The sequence below is a fragment of the Pseudorca crassidens genome, chromosome 21, assembly GCF_039906515.1.
Source record: "Pseudorca crassidens isolate mPseCra1 chromosome 21, mPseCra1.hap1, whole genome shotgun sequence".
NCBI lineage: Eukaryota > Metazoa > Chordata > Mammalia > Artiodactyla > Delphinidae > Pseudorca > Pseudorca crassidens.
Genome location: NC_090316.1, coordinates 3,400,130 through 3,417,918, shown reverse-complemented (window position 1 = coordinate 3,417,918; position 17,789 = coordinate 3,400,130). Strand labels below are relative to the sequence as shown.

The 17,789-nt window shown below is 38.0% G+C and overlaps 1 protein-coding gene across 14 annotated transcripts in view; it reads left to right on the top strand.

Moving 5' to 3' along the window:
- PSD3 (pleckstrin and Sec7 domain containing 3) overlaps positions 1 to 17,789 on the top strand; it is a 573,112-nt gene that overhangs the window by 425,523 nt on the left and 129,800 nt on the right. For 2 of the 14 annotated variants that reach the window (XM_067721842.1, XM_067721844.1), the window contains one exon: positions 13,470 to 15,450. The exons of the other annotated variants lie outside the window; for them this stretch is intronic. In XM_067721842.1, the coding sequence (XP_067577943.1) occupies positions 13,470 to 13,551 (82 nt within the window). In that variant the 3' untranslated portion in view covers positions 13,552 to 15,450. Of the gene's footprint in view, positions 1 to 13,469; positions 15,451 to 17,789 lie in introns of those variants that run through there. 14 annotated transcript variants of the gene reach the window in all.

The following is a 17,789-nucleotide window of genomic DNA, read 5'->3' as shown; positions in this document are numbered from 1 at the left end:
CTTCCCTCAGTGTGTAGGTTGCAGCATTATTTACCTTGCTTATCATTATGCATAGTTGTTCTTTTAGCTCTGAATAAGCATTTTTACAATGCCTGTATCATGGAATAATTTTTGCTATTTTATGTTACTCTATAACTCAGTTTAGCAGAGCAGTTTAATACCTTTGCCTTTGCTTCTGAATTAAATTGTTTTCTATTTGCCCTCTTATATCAAATTGTCCTGGCTCTGATAGGTGATATCCTGGCACATTGGGGCCTTTCTGTCTTTCAGATCATGTGTTATGGAAGCCCTCAGCTTTCAGAAGTGTGGTTTTAAATACCAATAGTTCGTTGTTTGGCCTCTTTATCATTTTTTAAATGAACTTTAGTTATGACTAGTCTTTTCAGGAAACCAGTGCTACCCGTTTATTGGTTAATTTTAGGAAGTAGAGAAAGCTCTGCAAAGATTTTCTCCCTCTTCTTTACCTGGGTGACACTGCCTGTGAGTACCTGTGGGTGTGTGTACCTGTGTTTATGTCTGTGTGTGTTGTTAGAGAATGATAAAGGCAGTGGGACTGCTTTGTCTTTTATGTGGTGCTTTAATTCTTTGTCCAGTCCAAAGGTCTGAATCCAACATTAACAACTGCTTCCAAAGTCTCTTTGCTATATAGTCTCTGATAAAAGCCTTTTTCTAAGAAAAGAACTCTTCTAGAACTCTTTTATTTTTATTACCTGGTCCCTATTTGTATTTTATTTAACACAGTGTTGATTCTAATTTTATTTTAGTAATACATATCAGTTAAAATGTAGTCTCAATTCTTGCTCTTTAGGAAACGGCCATCTCAAAAGGACAGTTTATTTTCTCTCAACAGAGTCTTTCAAACTTAGACTGATTTAGATAAGGCACCTTTAGCTGATGAATATAATTTATCACCTTGCATTTAAGTTTTATCATTTTCTCATGTTACAATTCTCCCTGATTTTTTATTTGCCAACATTAGAGTCCTCCAGGAAGAAAAATTGAAATTTCCTATGTATACCTTTTAGGTTTGAACTTGTATCCTAAAGAAAAGGGCATTTCTTTGTCTTATTTTAAATTTTTTTTTACCTTGAAGTAAAATTGTTTTATTTCTGTAAAAGAGATAAATCATGGTAATTCATTTTTGCAGTTACTTATTCTGTTAGATAACTTTATTATCCTAATGTCCTAGTGAATCTAGATGTATGAAATTGTTAATCACAATAGTGTTTCTTAATAGTAGATGTAGATAAAGGAAAACTTTCTTACTCAGACAAGTTATTTTGGATCAAGACATTTATGTGGCACTTTGATCTAAGATGTTCAAAGATTAGTTCTTGTTTTAAACTTCAAAATAGCCATTTGTAGGTTGATCGTAATTACTAGTGAGAAAACTAAGACAGAGAAGTTGCCATAAGTTGGACAGTGGTTGTACATACAGTGAGTATAATAAGTATATAGAGAAATACTGGAGTGTGTATATTTGGAGAAAGAGGTAGGAGGGTTGGCATGAGGAATTATTGGTAGAGAGACAACTAACCATGGAAAAATTAATGAAACTGTTTGTGTGAGATATTTGACTATAAAAAAGGGTTAAAACTCAATTATCCATTTGGGGTGCTCATACTATTAAACATTGCACTCATTAAAATACTAGAAAAGAATAAGATTTGACAAGTCCACCATCATTGCTCAGTTAGATCACCCTGACATTCCTAACTGGAGAATACTAATCATGCTGCACTCTTAGCGTAACAATAATTCTAATGTTAATATTAGGTGGAATTCACAAATTTAGAAGACAACCTATATGAATACTAACTAAGGGTAAATGTGTAAGGGATGTGTAAAGGATGTTATTGGTTTGATTGTTCTATATATAAATTCATTGAAAATAGTTTGAATATAAGATAAGGAAAGAAAAGCAATGCCTTAGTTATAAAAAGGTGATCATTAACTTGAATTAGATTTTGAGGTGAAGAATTGATTTCTCTTAAAAATTTCTTGGCTAAAAATGATATTGAACATGGATCAGTCTCCTGGATTTTGGTATTTGAAGGAAGATTTCAAGGTTTAGAGTTAGGGAAGAGTCTCTTACACAGCTCTGTGAAGTATAATTTTATTAAGAATCTGAATCATAGTTCACACTTAACATTTAATCTGTAAGTACCTATTTTTTTTTTAATCATCTCGAATATGTTGAACTCAGGTAGATAGGAAACTGGACACATTTGTCATCCAATGTTTAGCTTTAAAAGGGCAAGTTAAAAAAAAAAAAGTCCACCCTCTGTGTAAGTGGCATCTCAATGATGAGACTGAGATGGATACTTAGAATTTTTAAGGATTTTATTGTTGTAACAGCGTTAATATCCACAAAGATTATGATGAAATTGATGTAATTTACAAATATTATCTTTAACTGCAGAATATGCTGAGCAGACATGTTGGAGAGCAAATGGAATGTGGCTGTAATGTTAGTAGCCCACTCATCCCAAAGCAATTTTAAATCCCTAAGGTGCAAAAAGTTATAAAGGCTGGGGTATAAGGAAAGTGTTTTTTCCTAATATGCTGATGATTTAGAATTTTATGTCATCTATATCAATTGCTAAGCCTTTGCTTTTTGTTAAAGAATGATACAGAGGAAAATACAATAAACATAATTTCTACATGGAGCATAATATGCATACAATGGCTCACATAGTGCCTGGGACATTTTAGACCATAGGTGTTTGGCTTTCATTGAGCATTTTGCATGTGTGCATTGTGATATACACACAAACCTACATTTTCATAGTTGAAAAATTTAGCCTGATCAGTAATAAGGAAGTTATTTTTAGTTGCCCATTAAAAATTTCGTAGTACATCTTCTGAAACATCTGACATCTGTCTTGACCCCAGTGTATTTCCAACAACTTTTTGTTAAAACCATATTAACATCTACAGTTAAGTTTTTCTTAGTTTGGAAGGGGTGCTACAGTCATCAAACATGCAGTCAGATCCTTTATTCCAGAAAGCCTACATCCTTCTCCCAGCTGGCAGCATTCTTGTTAGTGTTAAAGGGCTAATGATGAAGCTTGACATTTTTAATAAAAGCATATTCTCCTTTTTACAGTTAAGATGCCTGTGTCAGAATAACGTAATATTAGAAAATAAAATGTATTTCCTGTTTTCATCAAAATTTTAAAATTTAACTTCATGGTTATTTTTTATTTTTGGTAAGTGACAAAGACAGATCCATTTTAAACTCATCCTGCCTTGTGCCATATGATGTAAAATCGAAGCCCCATGACAAGTCAGCACATTTTTTATAAGCTTATTCTTCACTTTATTTTCCAACAATCACCTGTTCACAATATTGGGTTGATATTCAACTTAGTATTCTGTGCCTGCACTCAACCACTATATTCATTTTTTAAAAGCAAATTTATTGAGGTATAATTTATATACTATAAAATTCACCCATTTAAGTGTCTGATTTCATGGTTTTTGGTAAATTTACAGAGCTGTATAATTACTGTCACAATCCATCACCCCATTAGACTCCATACAGATTCCTTGTGCTTGTGATTCAGCATATTTGATATGAAGTCTTCCCTCTTCTCCGGTCCTACACTGTTTTGTGCTCAGCTCTATTGAGGTGCATATTATAATACTCTTTTTTATAAAAACATTACCCATTATTATTTGTATTTTTTTCCCCTACTGGACTATGAGTCCCTCAAAGGGTCTTAATCATTTTGATCTTCCCACCGCCTAGTGCACTGCCTGACAGCTAAAGGCTCCTTGTAATCATTTCTGAGCTGGCAATGACTCCCTCCTATAGATAAGAAAGGGCTTGGCCACTTGCAGGCTACTGTGCTCAACAGGCATCCCTGTGGATGGTGCAGTGACTTTCAAATCTTTTTAATCAGGGAGGCCCCCTGTTACCTGCCATGTGAGGTTGACTTGTCTGAAGCTTGGTTTTTCAGTGAGTTGATAACCTCTATCTTTTTAGGGTGGTTGTGAGGTTAAGAAATTAAGTTAGGATGATATGGTATTGATTAGATGCTCAAGGTGGATGACCTGATTCATACCCCACTCCTGTCTTTAATGTTCTGGCAAGAGAAGTATGTACACAAAATACTGAGTCAAATGAACTCAGTCATCCACTGTGTAACCCAAAGTGCAAGGCACCCTAGAAAGTTAGATTGGAAAATGCAGTGGGAACCTGAGTGACTGCCAGGCTTGCTGAGCTCAGCCCACCTAACTTGAATACAGACTGAGAAACCAGAACTAAAGGAGCAGAGGGAAAGCCTGATCCTCTGGGTTTGCCACACAGTTAGGTAGAGGGTAGAGGGTGTTCCGTTTGATGCTGGGGGTGGGTACTGTGGCGCTCATGTGAAGTTCACAGTTCAGAGCCACAGGCTGACGAAAGACTGAGACCAAACCAGAGAACTGTAGAATGCTTCCCTTCCCCACCTTACCATTACGTTACTAAAGCCCTATTTATAGCAGTTCCTTTTACTCACTACATTGATTCTGACTTTCAAGAGAAAATTACAAGCCATACTAAAAGGTAATAAACATGGTTTGGAGAGACAGCCAGCATCAGAATCAGACTCAGATATAGCAGGGATTTGGAATCATCAGACCAGGAACATAAAGCAGCAATGATTAATATGCCAAGGGCTGTAATAAGTACAGTACACAGCATGCAGAACAGATGAACCATGTGAGCAAAGAAATGGAAATCTAAGAAGAATCAAAAAGAAATGCTAGAGATCAAAAACACTATAACAGAAGTAAAGAATGCTTTCTATGGGCTCATTAGTAGACCGGTCACATCTGAGAAAAGAATCTCTGCAAGCTTAAGAATGTGTCAGTAGAAACTTCAAAAATGGAAAAACAAAAGAGAAAATTCACTAGGAAGAGGAGAAGGAACAAAATATCCAAGAACTGTGGGACGACTATCAACGATTAAAAACAGATACATAATGAGTGCCAGAAAGAGAAGAGGAGAGAGAGAGAGACACGGGGTGGGGCAGGGGAGGACAAAGGACACACGTGAAGCAACAGTGATGGAGAATTTCTCCCAAGTTAATGTCAGACACCAAGCCGTCGATCCAGGAAGCTCAGAGAAAACCGAGCAGGATAAAAATTAGAGGTGTGACAAAAACTACACCTAGGCATATCATTTACATACCGCAGAAAATGAAACATAAAGAAAAAGTCTTGAAAGAAGCTAGAGGAGAAAAGCACCTTACCTATGGAAGAACAAACACAAGAACATCTGACTTCGCAGACTAGTAAGCAGGAAGAGAGTATTGCGACACAGTGTTGAGAGAAAAAACTCACCAACCTAAAATTCTGTATTCTGAAAAATTACTAATTCAAAAAGATACCTGCACCCCAGTGTTCGTAGCAGCATTATTTACAGTAGCCAAGATATGGAAACATCCTAAGTGTCCATCAACAGATGAATGGATAAAGATGTGGTACACAAACATACACGCTGAAATACTACTCAGCCATGGAAAAGAATAAAATTTTGTCATTGGCAACAACGTGAATGGACTTGGAGGGTATTATGCTTAGTAAAATAAGTCATACAGAGAAAGAAAAATACTCTGTGATACCACTTATATATGGAATCTAAAAAATAAACTAGTGAATATAAAAACAACAACAAAAAAACAGACTCACAAAGAGAACAACCTAGTGTTTACCAGTGGGGAGAAGGAAGAAGGGAGGGGCAACAGAGGGGTAGGAGGTTAAGAGGTACAAACTACTATGTATCAAATAAGTAAGCTACGTGGATATATTGTACAGCACAGGGAATATTACCAATATTTTATAATAACTATAAATGGAGTATAACCTTTAAAAATTGTGAATCACTATATTGTATACCTGTAACTTATATAATATCATACATTAACTATACTTCAATTTTAAAAAAAGACATCACCCAGATGGCAGCATAAGTTGTTCCTGACTTTACTCCCCCTCACAAGAACAAGTAACAGCTCTTCGAAAAAGACACCACTGAGAGATTCCTGGAACATAGAGGGGAGTCTGAAGCACCTCTGTGCCTCAGAGACGAGACAGACTGTATTAGAAGGGTAAGAGGAAAGGCTACAGGCCGACTGCATGGCCCTTCCCCCAAGCCAGTGCAGCACCCACCATGTAGAAATGTCTCCCCTGAGCCTGTGGTTCCCCCAGTGAGAAAAGAGAACCAGTGGCCGACCAGAACCCCCCGCCCCCCAGCATTGTGCATTTCTTTTCAGGAGCCTGCTCTGATCTCGCACCTGGGAATCACCTGCGAGTCTTGGGTCTCGATACTGGGCATCTAATTGAGATGGGAAAGGGTCAGGGGCTTCCAGTAACCATCACAAGGATCTTGGCAGACTGATTTCCTACCCGCAGGGCCAATTGTTAGTCCCAACCAGCAGCTTTGATCATCTGCAGAACCAAGTCAGTGGCTCAGTCTGACCAGGGCAATTCAGCAGGTCTGCCTAAACGAGGTCCCCAGAAGAGGAATTCTGCGGCCCTGGAACCTGGTCTGCTCAAGCCCAGGCAGAAGAGCTGAGCCCTAGTTGCACCTGCTGCAGAGTGTGGCCCCCAGCCCCATCTGACAGGAAGGGCTGCTGAGAACACCTGGAAGCTGCATAACCCACCAATGCTCAAGCCGAGAGGAGAAGGGTAAGCAGAACTGATCACCCCCTAGAGCAAAGCCATTGACCCTGTTTGGCCAGGGAACTTGGGGCACAGGTCAGCTTGAGTCAAGGCTACATACAAAGAGCGTCAGTGGCCTTGGAACTGCTTTTCCTGCTGAGTTCAGGCAGAGAAACTAATTCATAGCCCCAGTTTCTGCTGAAGACAGCTTTCAGCCCACCCAACCAGGGAACCTTACCAGAGCACCCAGGAAACTGTACAGCCCATCCACAGCCCTGCTACAGTGGTACTGAACATGGAGCATAGCCCAAAGCTTCCTCCACCCACAAAGCAAAACCAGTAACTTCATCTCACTAAGATTATCAGGGCACACTCTTGACTGGTTCAGGGTCCCAAACAATGAGCCTTGCAGACCCTGGGTCCCATCCTGCTGCCCCTCCATGGCAGGGAAGCTAATTCATAGCCCCATCTACTATGGAGTATGGTAACCAGACCTGACCATATAGTGAGCCTAGCCAGAGAATCCAGGCAACTGTGAAGCCCATCTGATAGCCTTGCTTGGGCAGGGAACCAAGCCAGCCATCTTATCCAGCTGTTCTCAGCCAGTGACACCCATCCCCTTCCCCAGTCTCAGAGCTCAGGCGGCTCGCCTCCAAATAGGCCATAATAACAGCCCCCACCTGCCTGAGGATGTTACCAGCAGACATGTCCAGAAATCAAACTGAGCTGACTAATGAAGAACTGTCTCTGCCAAAGTGAATCTGCAAAGTCTGAAAGAGGAGACGACTTACTCAAATGTGCAGATACCAACATGAGGAATCAAGGATCATGAAAAATCAGGTAAATATGACATCACCAAAAAAAACTAATAAGGCTCTAATAACTGAGTCTAAAGAAATGGAGATCTATGAACTGTCAGGCAAAGAATTCAGAACAGTCCTCTTAAAGAAGTTTAATGAACTACAAGAAAACAGACAACTAAATGAAATTAGGAAAACAATGCATGAATAAGTTCAACAAAGAAATGGAAACCCTGCCCCTTAGTCCTGAGCCACAGGTGCACGGCACCAAGAGAGGTTGTGGGCAAGCTGCTCCCTCCATGGCACCAACAGTCCCAGTGGGCAGAAGGTTCTGAGCCTGACCCTGCGCCGCCTGCATGTGGCACTGACAAATGTGGAGGGCGAGTAGCCTCCTGCCACTTGTGTGACCCAGCCAGAGCCAATGAACAGACAGCTCCACCACCCCACACCATTCACACCACCCACCAGAGCTGATGGGCACCCCCAGCCCACACAGGAGACATACCTTGAACGACAGGCTCAGCCCAACAAGGGGCTGTGTTTGTGGAACCCCATGGAGCTGACACAAGCAAAGACATAGTTTTAGAGACAACTAAGAACTAGGGCAAGATTATATAATAAAGTTCATCTCCCACGTGGGGCCAGTCTTTCATGACAGGGAGAAATAGCTGTTTTGAATAACAGAAATAGGGAGTCAAGCAAAATCAGGAAATAGAGCAATATGTTCTAAATGAAGGAACAAGTTAAAACCCTGGGGGAAAAAACCTGCAATGAAATGGAGTTAAGTAATATACCTGTTGAAGAATTCAACGTAATGGTCATAAAAATGCTCAGTGACCTTAGGAGAAGAATGGATGAACACAGTAAGAAATTCAACAAACAGAAAGAAAATATTAGAAAGTTTCAAACAGAATTTTAAAAGCTGAAGAATATAATAGCTTTCTTGAAAAATAAACTAGAGGGAATCAACAGCAGACAAGATGATACAGAAGAATGGATCTGGAGGACAGGGGAGTGGAAATCACCCAAACAAAACAGAAGAAAGAATTTTTTAAAATGAGGACATTTTAAGACACCTGTGGGATGACATCAAGTGCACTATAGTCTGCATTGTAGAATCCCAGAAAGAGAAGAGAGAACAAAAAGGAGCAGAAAACAGATTCAAGCAAATAATGGCAGAAATAGATGAACAGATATTTTTTCCAAAGAAGACATATAGATCATCAACAAGCACATGAAAAGATGTTCAATATCACTAATTTTTAAGAAATGAGAATCAAAACTACAGTGAGATATCACTTCACACCTGTCAGAATGGCTAGTATCAGAAAGTCAAAAACTGGTAAGTGTTAGGATGTGGAGAAAAGGGAACCCTTGTGCATTGTTGTGGGACTGTAAATTGGTGCAGCCACTATGGAAATCAGCCTGGTGGTTCCTCAGAAAAATTAAAAACACCATACAATCCAGCAGTTCCAATTTGGGGTATTTATCTGAGGAAAACAAAAACACTTAACTCGAAAAGATATGTGTACCACCATGTTCATTACAGCATTATTTGTAATAGCCAAGATATGGAAGCAATCTGAGTGTCCATTGATAGAGGAATGGTTAAAGAAGATGGGGTATGTATGTACGTATGTGTGTGTGTGTGTGTGTGTGTGTGTGTGTGTGTGTGTGTGTATATATATATATATATATATATAACAGACTATTATTCAGCCATAATAAAAAATGAAATTTTGCCATTCGTACTGACTTAACATGGATCTTGAGGATATTCTGCTATGTGAAATAAGTCAGACCAAAAATGTTAAATACTGTGTGATTTCACTTATATGCGCAATCTTAAAAAAGTAAAATGGACAAAGACTCATAAATACAGAGAACAGATTGATGGTTCCCAGAGTTGAGGGGTGATAGGAGGTATGAGAAATGGAAGAGGAGGGGATCAGGAGGTACAGACTTTCACTTATGAAAGGAATAGGTCATGGGATATAATGTACATCATGGGAAATATAGTCAGCAATACTGCATTAATTTTGTATATTGACAGATGGCAACTAGACTTATTGTGAAAATTGTATAATGTATATAGACATCAAATCACTAAGTTCTACTCTTTAAACTGACATAATGTGCATGTCAATTATACTTCAATAAAAAAGAAATATTAACCATCAAAACCAAACAAATCCTAGAGCAGAAGAACACAATAACTGAACTAAAGAATTCAATAGAGAGCTTCAAAAGCAGAATTCGCAGTGCAGAAGATAGTATCAATGACCTGGAAGATAGGAAAATTGAAATTATGCAGTCAGAGGAGCAAAAAAATTGAAAAAGAGTCAAGAAAGCCTGTGGGACTTACGGGACACAATGAAAAGAAACAATATTCTTATATGGGAATTCCAGAAGGTGAAGAGAAAGAGAAAGGGACAGAAAGCATATTTAAATCAGTAATAGCTGAAAAGTTCCCAAACCTGTAAAGACAAATAGACATCCAGATCTTAGAGGCCCAAAGGACCCCAAGTAGGTTAAACCCAAATAGGGCTACCCCTAGACACATTATAATTAAATTATCAAAAGTCAAAGACAATGAAAATTTTAAAAGCAGTGAGAGAAAAGAGAGAAGTCACATACAAGAGAACCCCCAAAATACTTAGGCGGATTTCTCAACAGAAACTTTTCAGGCCAGAAGAGAATGGGATGGTGTACTTAAAGTATTGAAAGAAAAATGCTCAACCAAGATTACTGTACCTGGAGAAATTGTACATACAATTGAGGATGGATTAAGACTTCCTGAAACAAACAGAAGCTGAGAGAACTTGTTACGGCTAGATCTGCCTTACAAGAAATGCTAAAGGGTGTTCTTAGAATGGAATTTCATGGATAGTATCATTAAAACTCATTGGTAATTGTAAATATTTAGTCAAATTTGGATTCTGTAATACAGTAATGGTGGTGTATAATTCACTTACAACTCTATTTTAAAAGTTAAAATACAAAGGTAGTAAAAATCATAACTGCAGTAATCTGTTATTATGCAGTATAAAAATATGTAAACTGTAACATCAATAATGTAAAATGTGAGGGGGAGGAAAAGTAAAAGTGTAAAGCTTAGGAATTCTATTGAATTCATGGTAAAAGCGCTCAAAAAAGTTGGTGTAGAAGGAACCTATCTCAACATAGTAAAGGCCATTTTTTCAAAACCATAGTTAACATCACACTCAATGGTGAAAAACTGAAAGCTTCTCTAAAATCAGGAATGAGACAAGGATGCCCACTGTTGTCATTTCTATTTAACATGGTATTAGAAGTCCTAATCATAGCAACAAGACAAGAAAAAGAAATAAGAGTCATCCAAATGGGAAGGGAAGAAGTAAAACTGTCACTCTTTGCAGATGACATTATGCTAAATACAGAAATCCTGAGCGTCTCTATACCAACTTTGTTGAGAACTTCTGTCATGAATGGGTGTTGAATTTTGTCAAATGCTTTTTTCTACAGCTATTGAGATGATCATATGATTTTTATCATTTGCTTTGTTAATGTGGTGTACCACATTGATTGTTTTGTGGATACTGAACCATCCTAGCATCCATAGAATAAGTTCCCCTTGATCATGGTGTATGGTCCTTTTAAATATATTGTTGAATTTGGTTTCCTAATACGTTGTTGAGGATGTTTGCTTCTGTGTTCATCAAAGATATTGGCTTGTAGTTTTCTCTTTTTTTATAGTGTCTTTGTCTGGTTTGGTATCAGGGTAATGGTGGCCTCTAAGAAGAAATTTAAGAGTGTTTCCTCTTTAATTTTTTGGGAATAGTTGGAGGACTCTTCTTTACATGTTTGATAGAAATCCTCTGTGTATCCATTTCAGTCCTGAACTTTTCTTTGTTGTGAGATTTTTGATTACTAATTCATGTTCAATACTGGTAATCTGTCTGTTCAACTTATCTATTTCTCCCTGATTCAGTACTGGAAGATTTTATGTTTCTAGGAATTTATCCATTTCTTCTAGAAATTTGTCTAATTTGTTTACATATAACTGTTCTTAGTATTCTCTTATGATTGTATTTCTTGCATATTGGTTGTAATTTCTTCCTTTCGCTTCTTGTTTTGTCTGTTTGGGTCCACTCTCTTTTTTTCTTAATGAGTCCAGCTAAAGGCTTATTAATGTTGTGCATCTTTTCAAAAACACTAGCTCTTGGTTTCAGTGATTTTTTTTTCTATTGTTTTTCTTCCTTGTTTTGTTTATTTCCACTCTGATTTTTGTTGTTTCCTTCCTTCTGCTGACTTTGGGCTTTGTTTGTTCTTCTTTTTCTTATTTCCCAAGATGGGAGATTAGGTTGTTTATTTGAGATTTTTCTGGTTTCTTGAGGTAGGTCTGTATCATTGTAACCGTCCCTTAGAATTGCTTTTGCTGTTTCCCATATATTTTGGAAAGTTGTGCTTTTGTTTTCATTTGTCTCAAGGCATTTTCTGATATCCTCTCTGATTTCTTTGTCGAGCCATTGGTTTTTCAGTAGCATATTGTTTAGTCTCCATGTATTTGTGTATTCTCCATTTTTCTTTTTGAACCTCTTAAATTTGTTGGGACTTGTTTTATGGCCTAGCATGTGATCTTTAAAATGCAAATGTTAGTTTGCTTGATGTTGTCCCAGAGGCCCATTAAACTATTCTCATTTTAAAAATTTGTATTTCTTTTTGCTCTTCTGATTGGGTGATTTCCATTATTCTGTCTTCCAGATTGCTTATGTGTTTTTTCTCTATCACCTAATCTCCTGTTAATTCCCACTTGTGTATTTTTCATTTTAGATACTGTATCTTCAGCTCTGATTGGTTCTTTTTTATATTTTCTATTTCCTTTTTAAAGTTCTCTTTGTGTTCATCTGTTCTTTTACCAAGTTCAGTTAGCATTCTTATTGCTACTTCTCTGAACTCTTTATCAGGTAAATTATTTATCTCTGTTTCATTAGGTTTTTTTAGGGTTCTTTTGTTGTTTTGTTCTTTCTTTTGTAACATATTCCTCTATTCTTATGTTGTTTAACTTTCTCTGCTCTGTGAAATTAGGTGAAACGTTTACCTATCCCAGTGTTGAAGGCATGTCCTTGTGTAGGAGCATCCCTCTGCAGTCTGTGTGTACCCAGTGGCTTTGGTGACAGAGCTAGATCTGAAGTGAGCTCAGACCTCATCTTCTTCTGGGGTCCTCTGGCAGATGCCATCTTGGTAAGAGGTAGTACTGGAGTTGGAGGGGCTGGAGACAGAGCCAGTTGTGAGCCAGCTTTTTTCCTCTATTTCATGGCAGTCACAGCTGTATTGGAGCCTGGATCGGGGCCTGTGGGGCTGGAGCAGGAGCCCTGAGGTATTTGGATTTTTCCTGGGTATGATGGTGGTCTCTGTCTTGGGTGGGGTCATTTCCAGGGCTCGAGGGTTTCAGGCTGTACTTCTGGGCTTGTTTCACTTTTTCCTCTTGGTGTGCTTGCTTTGGTTCAAGGCTTGGTCAATGCCAGAGAGGTTGATGCCACACTGCTGAACTGAATCCTCCCTCCCAAGTGTGTGCAGAGATGCGTGCTCTGCGAGTGGCAGTCTCAGCCCTGGAGCTAACCTCACTTACTTCTAAGTGTGTACAGTGATGCATGCTCTGGTGGTGGCAGTCTCAGCCTTGGAGCTAGAGCTAGTGTTGCTCCCTCCTGAGTGTGTGCACCAGTGCATGCTCTGGCAATGGCTACCTCTGCTCTGGTCAGAGGCAGGGCCAGGGACCATGCTGGCTCCATTCCCTACAAGTGTCCTCTATCATTGGCAGCAGTGGCCTCCCCCTTTGTGGAATGCAGCTCCAGAGCAAGAGGGGCTGGAACCAGAGCCTGACGCGGGTTGGTGCGTGCACTGGGGCAGTGCCTCCAGGCAGTTTTCAGTCTGCTGTCCTCATTCTGTGTCTGAGAGTAAGCAAGTCTACACATGTGGTATTTAAGAGTGGAGTCTCAATTTCTATAAGCTGGTAAGCTCCGCTTGTTTTCAAACCAGCAAAGAGAGCTTGTCTTCCTGGTGTCAGACCCCAGGGCTGCAGTGGCTGATATGTGGCTTGAACCCCTTGGTCCCCAGGTAAGATCCCCAAGCCTGTGATATCCCCTCCTTTTCTCTGTCCCCCACTAGGGGTGTGGGTCCTGACCAGATCACTCCTCCTCCCTTTTACCAGACTCCATGTGGATCTTTCTTTATAGCCTTGGTTGTAGAAGTGCCATCCTACTAGTCCCCAGGTTGATTTCAGCAAGAGTCATTCTGTATGCAGTTGTAGTTTTGATGTGTTTGTTGAGGTAGCTGAGCTCATCCTCCTCCTCCTATAATTTTAAGATATTTTATGTAAGTTGCATAACCACAAGGGGAAAACCTGTAGTAATTACACAAAAGAACATGATAAAGAAGTAAAGCTTATTGATACCACATCAAAACACAAAAAAGACAGCAGTATAAAAATCAAGGAACAGTGGATCTACAGTAAAACCAGAAAGCAATGTGCAAAATGCCAGTAGTACGTCCTTACTTATCAATAGTAATTTAAACCTAAATTGATTAAATTCTCCAATCAAAAGACATGGAATGGCTGACTGTATTAAAAAATAAGATCCGGGCTTCCCTGGTGGCGCAGTGGTTGAGAGTCGGCCTGCCGATGCAAGGGACACGGGTTCGTGCCCCGGTCCAGGAAGATCCCACATGCCGCAGAGTGGCTGGGCCTGTGAGCCATGGCCGCTGAGCCTGCGTGTCCGGAGCCTGTGCTCAGCAACGGGAGAGGCCACAACAGTGAGAGGCCCGCGTACTGCAAAAAATAAAAAAATAAGATCCAACAATATGCTGCCTAAAAGAGACTCATCTTAGCCTTAAAAACACACATAGACAGAGAGTGAAGGGATGGAAAAAGATACTTCAAGCAAATGGTAACCCCTCCCCCCAAAAAAAGCAGGACTAGGTCTATACTTCTTTCAGAAAAAATAGAGTTGAAACTAAAACTTGTAAAAGTATATAAAGAATGTTATGTAATGATAAAGTAATAATACCTCAAGAAGATATAACAATTGTAAATATTTATGCACCCAACATCAGAGCACCTAAATACATAAACCAAAAACTATAACAAGAGAGCTAAAAGAGGTAAACAGCAACATAATAATAATTGGGGACTTTAATGACTCAACCTGTCGGCAATGGTTAGATCATCCAGACAGAGAATCAATAAGGAAACAGTGGATTTGAGCAACATTATAGATCAGATGGACCTAACAGACATACATAGAATATTCTTTCCTACGGTGGCAGAATACATGTTTTCCTCAAGTGCACATGGAACATTTTCTAGGACAGACCATATGTTAGGCCACAAAAGAAGTCTTAGAGATTAAAATCATATCAGCTGTCTTATCTGAACACAGTGATATGAAGTGAGAGATCAAATAACAAAAGGGAAATTGGAAAATTCACCAGTATATGGAAATTAACAACACTCTCCTGAACAATGAACGGATCAAAGAAGAAATTAGAGGGGAAACAAAAACGTTCCTTGAGACAAGTGAAAATGGAAACACAACATACAAAAACTTGTGGGATGTAGCAAAAGGAGTTCTAAGAAGGAAGTTCATAGCAATAAATGCCCACATTAAGAAGTAAGGAAGATCCCAAATAAAAAACCTAACTCTGTGCTCTAATGAACTAGTAAAAGGACAGCAAACTGACCCCCAAGTTATTAGGAGGAGGGAAATAGTAAAGATTAGAGGAAAAATAATTGAAATAGAGAATAGGAAAGCAATAGAAAAGATTCCCCTAACTTGGCATTGGTTCTTTGAAAAGATAAACAAAATTAACCAAGGAAAAAAGAGAAAGGACCAAATCAACAAAATTATAAATGAGAAAGGTGACATTACAGCTGATTCCACAGAAATACAATGAATTGAAGAACAACTATATGCCAACAACTGCACAACCTAGAGAAAATGGAAAAAAAAAAACTTAGAAACATACAAACTACCATGACTGAATCAGGAAGAAATAGAAAGTCTGAATATATCAATTACTAGTAAGGTGATTGAGTCAGTAATCAGAAGTCTCCAGAGAAAATCCAAGAACCAAATGGTTTGACTGGCAAATTTTGTGAAACATTTAAAGAAAAGTTAATGCCAGTTCTTTTCAAACTCTTCCAAAAATTCAAAGAGAAGGGGACACTTCCAAACTTATTTTACAAGGCCAGTATCTCCTCAGAACCCAAGCCAGGAAAGGACAATTCCACGAAAGAAAACAGACTAATATCCCTGATGAATATAGATACAAAAATTTTCAATAAAGTATTAGCAAACTAAATTCAACAGCACCTTAAAAGGATTATTTAACATGATCAAGTGAAATTTATACCTTGGATGCAAGGATGGTTCAACATACAGAAGTCACTCAATGTGTTACATCACATTGAATGAATGGAAAAATGTAATATGATCATCTTACAGATGGTGCAGAAAAAGCATTTGACAAAATTCAATATTCGTTTATGATAAAAATTCTCTTAATGATTTAGGTAGAGAAGGAAAGTACTTCAGTGTAATAAAGGACACATAAGCCAAAACTAATACCATAGTATTGAAGATTGAAAGGTTTTCCTTTAATCAGGATAAGAAAAGGATGGCTACTCAAACCATTCCTATTCAGTATACTACTGAAAGTTGTTACCAGAGCAATCAGGTAAGAAAGGGAAATAAAAGGCATCAGAATTGGAAAGACAGAAGTAAAATTGTCTCTCTTTGAAGATGATGTGATATTATATTTAGAAAATCCTAAAAACTCCACCAAGAAACTGTTAATTCTAATCAATGAATTCAGTAAAGGATACAGTATTAATATAGAGAAACCATTGGCATTTCTATAAACTTACAATGAATTAATCTGAGTAAGAAATTTTTTTAATTATACCATTTAAAACAGAATCAAAACCAATAAAATACTTAGGAATAAGCTTAACCAAGGAGGTTAAAGATCTCTCCTCTGAAATCTCTAAGACTGATGAAATGAATCAAAGTGGACACAAATAAATGGAAAGGAACTTATATCAGTGGATTGAAAGAATTAATATTGTTAAAATGTCAATACTACCAAAAGCCATCTATAGATTCATTGCAAACCCTGTCAAGATTCCAAATGGCATTTTTACAGAAATAGAAAAAATTTATATGAATTCACAAAAGACCCTGAACAGCCAAAGCAATCCTGAGAAAGAAGAACAAAGCAGGCAGCATCACACTTCCTGATTTCAAGCTATACTATAAAGCTATTGTAATGAAAATAGTATGGTAATGGCATAAAGACAGACAAATAGATCAATGGAACAGAACTGAGATCCCAGCATAACCCAAGTATATATGGTCAACTAGTATTTTACAAAGGATCCAAGAATACTCAATGGGGAAAAGTCTCTTTAGTATGTGTTGCTGAGGAAATTGGATATTCACATGTAAAAGAATGAAATTAGACCCTTGTCTTACACGACTCACAAAAATTAAGTCAAAGTGGATTAAAGACTTGAATGTAAGACCTGAAACCATGAAATTCCTAGAAGAAAACATAGGAAAAAATCTCCTTGATGTGGGTCTTGGCAATGATTTTTTGGATATGACACCTAAAGGACAAGCAACAAAATCAAAAACAAGTGGGAATACATCAAACTAAAAAGCTTCTTCACAGCAAAAGAAATAAAGTGAAAAAGCAAATATAATAAGGTAAATCAACTAGACTTCAATTAAAAATAAATAAACTTAAAAAATAAAAGGTGCTAGAGTGAAGAACAGAGATTCAGCCATTTTACTTAGTAACTTGTTCTGAATAGAATAAAATAAAGTAAACCAAAAACAAAACGCAGCCTGCAAAGGGGAAAAAATATTGCATATGATATATTCTGATAAGGGACTAATATCCAAAATACATAAAGAACTCCTGTAACCCAGTAGCAAAACACCAAACATTCCAATTAACAAATGGGCAAAAGACTTGCATAGACATCTTCCCTAAAGAGGTTATCTTAAACGGCCAAGGTACATGAAAAATGCTCAACGTCACTAGTCATTAGGGAAATAAAAAAACACAATGAGATATCACCTCATGCTTGTTAGGGATGGCCGTCATCAAAAAGGCAAGAGATAGTAAATGCTGACAAGAATGTGGAGAAAAGGGAACCCTTATGCTGTGTTGATGGGATTGTAAACTGGTACAGCCACTATGGAAAACAGTATGGAGGATTGTCAAAAAATTAACACTAGAACTACCATAGGATCCAGCAATTTTAATGCTGGGAATATATCCAAAGGAAATGAA